Here is an 11,265-nt window from a genome sequence, read left to right as displayed (position 1 = left end):
TATCAAGGTCATGCTGAACTAAAAAGAAATTGTACAGAGTAATGAGAGAATTATTATTTATGAATTCTATTTGTAGCCCCGATGGTTCTGTTGCCCAGATGCACTTTGTCTAGTTGCATGATACAAAGATGTGCCAAAGGGATTCCTCATTGTTGTTGCATAGCTCACAGATTGGGTCTACTCCGTCCCATTTTGAGATTATAGCTTTTGTTGGTAATCCTGCATTCACAAGTTACCAAAAAACATTTTAAATTTTGATGTATTGATAATTTTCAAACAAATTTACATCTTTTGAAATGATGTGTTGGTGATTCATGGTTATTCAATTTTTACGATGCTTTGTACTGTTGTTGCCCAAAGCCTCTTGCATGAACCAATACTTTCACCCCCAGTTTGAGATTTTTTTTTAAACACGTGTGAACAGCAAAGTAGGGCGGCCCAAAGTCTACCCAATCTTTATTTTGGAATATAAAAAAAAGTTACACGCGTGTTGTTACGTGGATGTGACCATACTTCGCAGTGGGATTGGTGCAACATTAAAAAATCTACCTAACAGTTCAGAATTTAGATCACCTTTGTCACATGTTCTTTTCTGAAATTGTGGTAGGGTCTACTAGTAGATATTAAAAAAAAAATTAAAATAAAAATCTCAATGTATCCCATGTAGGTTTCACAAACTGTCTCTTGTGTGGCTAAGAGATATTAGGGTAGCACATTGTTCTCTTTTGAGACGTGATCCGAACTCAAGATTTCACCCTAGATGAAAAAAGTTCCAAAATTGAGTTGGGTTCATATAAATTAAGTAATCAAATCCTAAGTGTTCTTAGTTTAATCCAAAGCTCAATTTAGCCAATCTGGATCTGGATTGTACTATCTTTTCATCTTCCTATAGACATTTAAGAGGGAAATATACCTCTTAGCATTGAAGAGGTAGATCAGAGGTAAACTCTACCTCTTGAATGTCCTGGTAAAAAGATGTGAAGGTAGAGCAATCCTCTACCTTGGCTCATAGAGAATCCCAACTCAAATCAAACCTCGTGTCGAACTAAAGTATCTTTGTATATGCTAAATCTTATTGGATTCAACCTTTTGATGCTCAACCCAATCCATCCCAGCCAAATTTCAATTTCTTTGCTAGTACCTAATTGGTCTCTACGACCTTGAGGACTGGGTTGAGCTTAGCCCTAGCTTCAATTGTAGCCCAATACAACCTTGACCTAGGACCTGAAATTTCAACCCTAACATGTCCTCAGTGTTGAAAATTCGAATGTAATCTTATTCAATCTTATTGTAGGGCAAAAAGCGGATTTAGGAAATTTCTTCTTGTAACTGGATATATTAGTGGAATTCATTCGATCTCTTGAATGTACCATCTGGAGTACAAGAAATTAAAACATTATCCTCATAAACTGTTGACCTCAACACTTCTGGGTTCCATTAAATCGGTGCGAGCCTTTTGGTTGAGAACTGTTATAGTCCCAAACATACCTAGCCCAACTGGATTAGGTTGGGTATAGTTTTGGGCCACCTATGGCACCAGGCCCATTTTATCCTCGTCAGGAGGTCTTGGTGATAGGTGTCCTCGTGTCCAGCCAAGCTCTTCGAATAAGATCCCCACCTGACACGGCCTTGGATCTCCTCGAGCCCCAAGATGACTGTGTCTGACGGTCCCAACTCGCCAAAGCACAGGGGCGGCTGAAGGGACCTCTATCTTGCTCTATAGCCAGGAAGTCGCTGTAAGAGGTATGGATCCGGTTTATAAGGAGGGGAGGAGGCCAGAAGCAGGGTAAGCTCTACACTCTCTAGCCTTCACTCTTTAGCATTCTAACCCTTCAAGAGCTTGATCTTCATCATCTCTTGGGATTTTCCCTCCTCTATGGAGTTTATCATTTGTTGGCCTGAGCTAACTAGATCGTTGGAGGTGGCTTCCTGTCCTTAGAGGCGGCCCACTTTCACCTTGTTCTGGTCTCCGGAGCTGGAGCTGGATCGGGAGCGAACCTTGAAGCCAAGATAACATTTCTTGCACCAACAAATTTCCCTAAACTTGGTTTGAAGGAGTTGTTCAAGTACTTTGGTAAGCCACTTCCCGGAGAAATGTTGGCCTTGAGGAACGCTTCTCAGTGAATGTCACATGGCATTGAGGACTTCTAGGTTTACACTTTCCATGGCGCCCGGGATGTCACTTCCTTGCAAATGTAACTCTGTGAAGGGATTCAACTCATCTTTATCCAAACGTCAATCAGAGCACTAAATTCAACATTAAATGATCAGAGATGCATTAAATGCACTACGCTCATCAGGAAGCCTCTCATTTGTCCAAGTCCTTTGAGTATTGTTCCCTTACAATTTGTCTGGTGAATTAAGGGATAGCTGTCACATCTGACCCCACGTGACTCTAAGCTAATGATCAATCTTGGATAAGGTGCAACTGGCTTGAAGCTTCTCCAGGAAGATTGAACTCTTAACTTGATGATTAAGTTATCCATTATGAGCAATCTCAACCTTTCACCTGAATGGGAGAGATTCTACGGTCAAGATACTTCTTCGCAATATCAGAGTTATGGAGTTGATATATAAACAATACACTTAGAACAAAAGAAATGATAAGCCCAATTACAATAACTCTTGCATTAATTCTCTTGCAAGTTCCAAAGAAGACATTCCTTCTCAAAGCATTTACTCCTCAACTGAGGATTTGTGTTCTCTTGAATCTTACTTAATTATTGGAGGTGGCTTCCTATTCTCGGGGTGGCCCACTCTTACATATTTTTGATTCACAGGAACCTTATTCGGGTTAGCAGCCGGACCAAATTGCATGCAGACAGATTTTAGAACCACAGAAAGAACTCTATCCTTATTCATGGCTCTTTGCTTTGTAAACCCAAGGCTTGTTCCAAGATATATTCGTATAGGAGGAGATATATGGATGGAAATTAAAAATGTGTCTAATATGAGTTTTGTTACTGCCTGTGCCACATAGAATGGTGAAGATTGTCACATCATCATAAAAAAAAAAAAAAAGGTTGCTTGCTAGGAAAGCAAAGGAAACACTTGGCTTTAATTATGTGAGCCATAAGAAAAGCAAAGGAAAGCAAATCAAATTACACAGAGATGAGCTGTGAGCATGGACTTTCTGGTTTCTTGAAGTTTTTATATTTCAAAAGCACTCAAACATGCACGAGGGGGCGGGGGGTGGTGTTACTTGTATTATCTGTGGCCTACTAGTTTAGGGTAGTCATGAAGTTTTACTTTCCCCCCCCCCCCCTTTTGTTGGGGGTGATGATGAAAAGAGAATCTCTTAGTTTTCATATTAATTCAGTAGTTGATTAAATTCAGAAAGAAATACTTTCAGATCACATTTCATAACTGGAAACACTGTAGTTAATCATCTTAATTCAATGTACGTATCCTTCTGTTTTGTCTCAGGAACATGGTAAGTGAATATACTACATTACGTTAGCATCCATTAGTCGATCCATCTATAAGATGACATTATCAGTTATCACAGACCCTGAGCTTGCAGAGCGTCCTTTCTACACCCAAAGAAAGAACCAGAAGGGGTTGGAAAAGAGGTTCATATGATGATGAACAGAACCTAATAGAGACCTCTCGTGGTGATTGTTGTCATGCACTTAACTGATCATCCTTTGTTTCTCGTCTTTAATCGTTTTCCAGTACATGCAATATTTCATGCAACCAATCAATCTTAGACAACATCAACTATTAAGTGTTTCACATATTCACGCTTGTTCACTTTGGTGGGACCATGCGGTCTGATTCCCATGGCTCTCTTCCCCACCAAGATCTCCAGTATCTTGCCATAGACCCCTTCCATGACCTTCTCCCCACTTCATTCTGTCCAAGGTCACCATCTCTCTCTGTCTCTCTCTCGTGCAGGGCTTAGTGAAAGTATAGACAAGCATCGTGCATGACGTTTTAATCTGGTTGCATGTTTAATGTAAAACAAGAAGTACCAGATGATCACTGTTCAAACACGTAACAAAACAGAAATCTTGAATTAGAATTTGTTTATATTAGCTATGCTTCGGAATTTGCAGAGAACGAACTTAGGACTCATATGGTGCACATTCATGGGTCTCTATGTCCTACTCCTTTTATTGGTCCTACACTTCATGATCTTAAAGACTCAGAAGTCAAAAAATAAGATCCTCGTATCTTCCATTACAACTGGAATTCTTAGGATACATAATTATTATTCCATCCCTTTTCATAACCTGATTAACATCTCTTCTGGGGTTTTTCTTAGGCTTAAAATGTTGGGCCATATTGGTTTGAATCTATCTCAATCCATCCTAAGCTAAGGTCTGAACATATGGTTTGAAATGTTGGCCTATATGGTTTTTCTTAGCTTTAGAGGATGGATTAAGATCTGAGCATTTTGGCATTGGGTTTGAATGTTTAGTTTCAACAAATGTAATCATTTCTAATCCTAGATTTTAGTCTTAATTTCTCTGCCACTGAAGTCAAGGATGGCCCAAGGGCACACTTTTTCAAGGGTTAGGTTAAAGGCCTGGGTCAGAACTGAACTTTGTCCTGATCATTCAAGAAGGAATTAAGGTTTTTAAAACTCAACCCAACCTGACCTGTTACAGCCATGGTTCATTTTCTTCTCACTTACCAAGTTCTCGCATTCAATTATATATGAAATTAAAATGTATAAATGCATGGTTCCTTTTCACAAGACTGATAATGTGAACTGTGAACCATAACAATTATTTTACTCTCAGAAAACTATAGATTAGACAAAGATTAAGACAACTTTGTAGACAATGACATATCAGCAAGCGAAAAGAAGAAAAAGTTCTTGGCGCGGCATGGCTTTCTTTTTAGAGGTGACGCAGTAATGAACAAAGCTATAAGTTCTCCAAACCTTTAGTAGAGTTCTCTAAAGTCACAAAACAAAAAGATGTATATGATATCAGCTTCACATATCTACATGTGCAACCATACTTAATGATGGTACGAGCTAATTTAATAAAATTCTATCTATGATCCCTTGTTATATCAAACACCTAAGAAAATAAAGCATCATAATACGAAAATTTAACATGATTCACACACTAATGTGACAGTAGCAGGAGATGTTTAAATATATTATAGGAAAGAGTTACAACTTACAATAGATATCTCTAAAGATCGTTGAAAACTGTAATTGTGAAATCCCATCTGAAAATCCCAAGTCGAAAACCTTCAAATCTCACTCCCACTTTACAACTTGACAAGATAAGAATGTACTGTCTCATACATCGGATTGGGTTGTACTATACAATCTTATACCCAACATGATTAGTGATGAAGTGGAGATCTCAGAGGGAAAATTCATTGAAATCACCATAAACAAAGTATATTGGAGTGGGACGACACACGAGTTGGAGACAACATATCCTCAGAAAAAACTCATTAAAAGTGGTTTGTCATGCATGTACAAAGAACATTCATAATCACTTTCTCTTCAATAACTAGTGTTTAAATTATTGCAGTCCAACTAATGTCTCCAGGTTCATGGACTAATATCTTGATGATCGAATTAAGTTAATCTATGAGGGAACCTAGGCTTTGTAGGCTAATTAATGTTTCTTATTTTTTTGGTAGTGGCTGCTCATTGTCTAATGCATAGTAGTCCTTAGTTTCCATTCATGAGACAAGAGTAAGCTGTTCTCAAGTAGTGATATTTGAATAATGTGACATTTGTGATACAAAATTGAATCAATTCTGCTAAAAGTGCTTATATATGGTGGCTTTAGAGACAACTTGAGTAGGGATTAGAAAAGGTAGAGTGGGCTGAAGCAGAATCAAGACACAGTAATTAGTTAGCATGACATTTCAAGGTTAAATGTGGGCTTAAGCACATACAAATCATATCTTCCAATGAAAGAGGACCAATTAATGTCTCTATCTCAACTCAACATCATGAGTAGATGTAGAATAGATATCAGACAGATCAGAGAGTATTGATCTTGATTGATGCAGAGGAAAATCTTTTCAAATCAATCAAAGATAGAAAGAATATCTCCTCTAACATAAATCATAAGATCTCCCCATTGGAATCTATATCAAACTTAAAACATCCTTAAAATGGTAACAAGACTGCCCCTCCTCCACTAGCACCCACCCACCCTTGAGTATTGCAACAGCTTCATGTGTCCTACAGTATATATTAACTAGCTTGCATACACAGGCTAGAGATGCAAGAAAAATCTCCAGAAATCCTCACTCATCCTCCTGGCCGCGAAACCTTGCCAGTTTGTTGGTAACAGCAATGTCCAATTGAGCAGCACGCTCAACAATCTCTCTCTTCTTCCGTGTGGTAACATCATGTGCAAACCTTGAACTTCCTCTTCATTCAAGAATCATACCTTTGGGCATACGCCAGTTTTCCTTAACAGAGATCTTTCGATCACTCTGTGGTCTCTTGAACTTATGACACGCTGTTTAACTATCTTCTTTGTGAGTAGAGGAACAGCCATGGCTTAATATTAGGGTTTCCGCCAAAACTTCCACTGCCCTTGGTTTCATGCATCAAATTTTTTTTCTTCTTTCTCTTCTTAATCCAAATTATTAAATACCCCCTCAAGAACGCTCAAAGAGACAACCAAATACTGCTCAACAGTCCTAGTGTCTCACCTCACTGTCTTTATTTCTTCTTCTTCTTCTCTCTGTCTCTCTTAGATATGGGTAGAAGTAGTAGGAGTGTCAGGAGTAGTTTCATAGTGATATTCTTTGTAAAATGTTTGTTGTTGATGATAGAGAAGAAGCAAAGGAGGAGATCATCTCCTCATTCATTTCTAGAGAAACTTAGATCTCTTGAAATCTTCCGGAGGCTTTGTTTCGACCATGAATCCATTAACATGGCTTCTACTGATTTTGGCAAACTTATTAGAGTGATCCCAGCTGCCGTTCTTTATCCATTATCTGAGGTTGATATCGTGACCCTCATAAAATCCTCATATGGTTCTTCTTCTCCTTTTACCATTGCAGCTAGGGGTCAGGGTCATTCAATCTGTGGACAAGCCATGGCTCAGGATGGTGTCATAGTAGATATGAGAGCTTTGAATATTTCAAGTGACGAGAAAGAGAAACACCTTGGAAATGGATTTAGTGGAAGAATTAGTCTTTCTGGGTTAGGTTCTTATGTTGATGTGGGTGGAGAGCAGTTGTGGATAGAGGTGTTGAATGCAACCCTGGAGCATGGCGTTGCACCCAAGTCATGGACAGATTATTTGTACATCACCGTCGGCGGAACCCTTTCTAATGCCGGCATCAGTGGCCAAACCTTCCGTCATGGCCCTCAGATCAGCAACGTCTATGAGATGGACATTGTTACTGGTACAAAATTAGCTGTGTGGCATGCATCTCTTGTACTTATTTTTACTTGTTACGAGTCTATATGAACGTTTTCATATCTCGGGGTTGGATATTTCAACATGGTAGCCGAGCCACAAGACGTGTCTATTTTGTAGCTAATTTTATTGTAAACCAATATGTATTATAATTATTATTTTAATCTGCATGATCTAAGAAATTCTTTGCTGTTTCAGTGACTGTATTAAGATGAATGTGCAGGGAGAGGTGAGGTGGTGACCTGCTCTAGAAACCTGAACTCAGATTTGTTTTATGGGGTACTGGGAGGATTTGGCCAGTTTGGGATTATCATAAGAGCAAGAATTGCCCTAGAACCGGCTCCAACTAGGGTAATTAATAATGCATGCATGTACATACAAACATTTAGAAGGCTTCAAGCTATCTTCTTCTTGTTTAATAAAGAGGGTTGTTAAGAAGATAAACATTTAGAAGAAACTAATTATTGTTTGATTTGTGATGTTTGCAGGTGAAGTGGGTACGTATGATTTACCTTGATTTCTCTAGTTTCACGAGAGACCAAGAACATCTGATCACACTCAATGGAAAAGATCAAGCAGTGAAGAATAAGGGTCTAGATTACGTGGAAGGTTCTCTTATTATGAATCAAAGTCCTGCAAATAATTGGAGATCTTCATTCTTCTCCCCCACTGATCATTCCAAGATCACTTCCTTAGCAACCCAACAGGGCATGCTTTACTGCATTGAAGTGGCCAAGTATTATGACCATCTCTCTGTCGATACTGTTGATAGGGTATGTGATGATCTGTTACGATAAAGATTTTTTTAGTTCATTCCTAATTTCTTCTTAAATGGAGAAATTGATTTTGGTTATTTATCTTGTTCAGGAACTACAAATTTTACTTGAAGGGTTGAATTTCATCCCTGGTTTCATCTTCGCCAAAGATGTTTCTTATGTAGATTTCCTGAATAGGGTTCGAAGAGGAGAAGTAGAGCTTCGCTCAAAAGGACTTTGGGACATCCCTCACCCATGGCTTAATCTTTTTATACCCAAATCTCAGATCTTGGATTTTGATGCAGGTGTTTTCAAGGGTATTCTTCAACAAAACCTGAATTCCAATGGACCCATTCTTGTTTACCCCATGATTAAAAGCAAGTGAGTACTGCAGAATTAATTGTTGGAGAACACCATCGATTAATTTTCATGCAACTGATAATCAGCAAAAGTATATTTCCATTTGCAGGTGGGATGATAAGATGTCAGCAGTTACACCAGATGAAGATATCTTCTACTCTATTGGGCTATTGAGATCAAGTAGTCTAATTAGGAGTGAAGAACATAGTTTAGAGTTCGAGAAACAAAACAAGAAGATAATGCAGTTTTGTAAAGAGGTTGGGATTAAAGTGAAGCAATATCTTCCCAATTACAGGACCAGGGAAGAGTGGATGAATCATTTTGACGCAAAATGGGATTTGTTCAAAGAAAGGAAGAACAAGTTTGATCCACTAGCCATACTGTCCCCAGGTCAAAAAATCTTTAACTTCTGAGGCTAAGAATAGAGATGCCATGAACATATCTCTTCAGGATTTATGGATCAGTTCTAGTAGTACTATTAGGTCTCTTCTATGTCAATTCACAAGCATATAGGTATATTTTAAAATGTATGTATTCTGCCGAATGTGTATAGAATATGGATTTTGGTTATGATTGTAGATTCGATTTCATAACAGGTTTTAAAAAAAAAATGTGGTCATAAAAAAAGTCCTGGTCCTGTTGAAATTACCTTGGGCTTTAGGGTACCCACATCAAAGCTGAATTCTTCGGCCGTATGCCGCTGGTGCGCCGGCGAGACGAAACCACCGATGACCACCCCACCGGGCCGAGATCGACGCCGCGCAGCATCTGAATTTGAGCCACATGTAAGGTCCAATGGATCTTGGGACAGAATTTGAGCCACATCTAAGGTCCAATGGATCTTGGGACAGATTTTGAACCACAGACATGTCCATCAGTAGGATATATTCGGATTTGGGTTTGGGCGGGTCGATTGGGTTCCGGTTTACCGATCTGATCTAGTTTCTGCCTTGTTATCTTGTCAAGAGTGGAAGTGCAAATTAAGTGGGCTGGGGCAGATTAATTGGTCCCCAGATGCTCAGCCCAAATGGGTAACCAAGAGGCATGCAACCTTAGCCAAGCCAGTTCAAGGTCAGCTCATCCTAGGCAAGGCCCAGGTTGTAAAAATCTAAACCCAGTCATAAATAAATACTGAATTCAGGGTGAAAAACAATCCAATTCAATGAACCTCGGTTGACTTTTGCACCCCCAAAATAAAAAAAACGTTTCAGTGTGCTTCCCATTCAGCAATGGGATCCCTTTATTTCTGAGATCCTTTTATCCTCTGACCTGGATAGATGGGCATTCATACCTTCCAGCAATGAGATTTTTTTCTACAAAGATTGCTGCTAAAATATTCCTCTCCCAACCCCCATCTTGACTCATTGCTAAAGAAATGGTCGGGTTATTTTTGAAAGCTGAAAATTGTTTTCTTTTTATTTTTTTTAAAACGGAATTAAAGACTTCATTCATAAACCGGAAAGAAAATACAAGTGCACATAAGGTTCGGTCCAAATCGAGGAGTAGAAATTGACCAAGCTGTCGTACATGTAATAGAAAGGGTCATCCAGGCTAAGGGATGGTTTGAGCCCAATAAACCCTTAGAATAAGTGTTGTAACAATCACAACAAAAATTAAGCGAAATGGATAGGATATTGTTTCTTCCATTACTAACACCCAAAGAGGTGAAGACATGTGACATAGGTGGAGACAAAGATGCCGCAAAGGCGAGACAAAAACATGCCACAAGGGCGGAGACTCGTTTGTCACGATGGTGGCACCCTTTTGTGGAGAAGGTTGTCGCTGCGGTGGATCCAAAAGAAGATGAGTCCATTCAAGGCAAATAGGGTTGGCTCTCGATTTTGAACTGCCATTCGTTGCCACAGATGCGGAGACCAATAGTAGTAGGAGACGACCAGCAGAAGCTCGCTACAACAAATCTTCCAGATTTGCGGGAGGCACTTTCAGATTTGGCGTAAAAGTCCATTCAGCTATCTGCGGGATGCACCAAAGTTCGCATCAATCTTTTTTTTTTTTTTTTTTCAACCAAAAACTTCTACTGGTTAGGGGGAAAAAGGATAGACGAGGAGAAGAGAAATAAAGAGATGATAATGGAGAAATGGAGAAGAATGAATAAGAGAAAGACATCGAGAGGGGAACAAGAGAGAGAGGCGGTGAAAGAGATGGAGAGAATGCAGGGGAGAATAGAGTTCAGTGGAGAAAGAAACAGAGAGAAGAGAGAGAGAGAGAGAGAGAGAGAGAGAGAGAGAGAGAGAGAGAGAGAGAGAGAGAGAGAGAGAGAGAGAGAGAGAGGAGATAGGAGAGATGAGGGATGTGAAATCCAGCCCAAACCTAACCTAGACACCCTATCTGTTTTGGGTGAAGAAGGGCTTGTTTGATGTTTGATCTTCAAGTTGGACCTTAAGTACAGTGTTGTTACCCTTGGAAGGTCCTATGAAGTTAAGTCAGACCCTCTCCCTTAGTGTAGATCCAAAGTCCCGAAGTGAAGGAAGAAGTCTTTGTTGACCATCTCAGTAGAAGACATGGTGTTTGACTCGAAACCCATGGATATTGATGATGGTGTTCTCTTATGGAAACCTTACTTGATTTGGAGTTGAACTGCACATTGATGAAGAAAAACTTGGTTGATGGGCCTAAAGCCTAGTTGGACATGGTTTGAAGACATCCCTCAATGCTAGGTAAGTTGTTTGAGGTGTGGTATGAAGCCCATCCAAAGATATTGAAGTTAGGCCCATCAAATCCCAATTATGGAGTTGCTGTCATGGTTGGTCGACTGACCAATCGACCAA

The 11,265-nt window shown here is 39.4% G+C and overlaps 1 protein-coding gene across 1 annotated transcript; it reads left to right on the top strand.

The window, feature by feature from the left end:
- Positions 1 to 6,692: 6,692 nt before the first annotated feature.
- LOC149011703 (cytokinin dehydrogenase 3-like) lies at positions 6,693 to 8,889 on the top strand. Its single transcript, XM_089161817.1, has 5 exons — positions 6,693 to 7,347; positions 7,585 to 7,712; positions 7,850 to 8,134; positions 8,229 to 8,497; positions 8,586 to 8,889. Exons 1-5 carry the CDS (start codon positions 6,693 to 6,695, stop codon positions 8,887 to 8,889), a joined length of 1,641 nt encoding a protein of 546 aa, XP_089017943.1.
- Positions 8,890 to 11,265: the final 2,376 nt, after the last annotated feature.

This window comes from Hakea prostrata, chromosome 7 (assembly GCF_041222555.1).
Source record: "Hakea prostrata isolate BN-2017 chromosome 7, UWA_Hpros_2, whole genome shotgun sequence".
Taxonomy (NCBI): domain Eukaryota; kingdom Viridiplantae; phylum Streptophyta; class Magnoliopsida; order Proteales; family Proteaceae; genus Hakea; species Hakea prostrata.
This window is presented reverse-complemented; position numbering and strand designations above follow the sequence as displayed.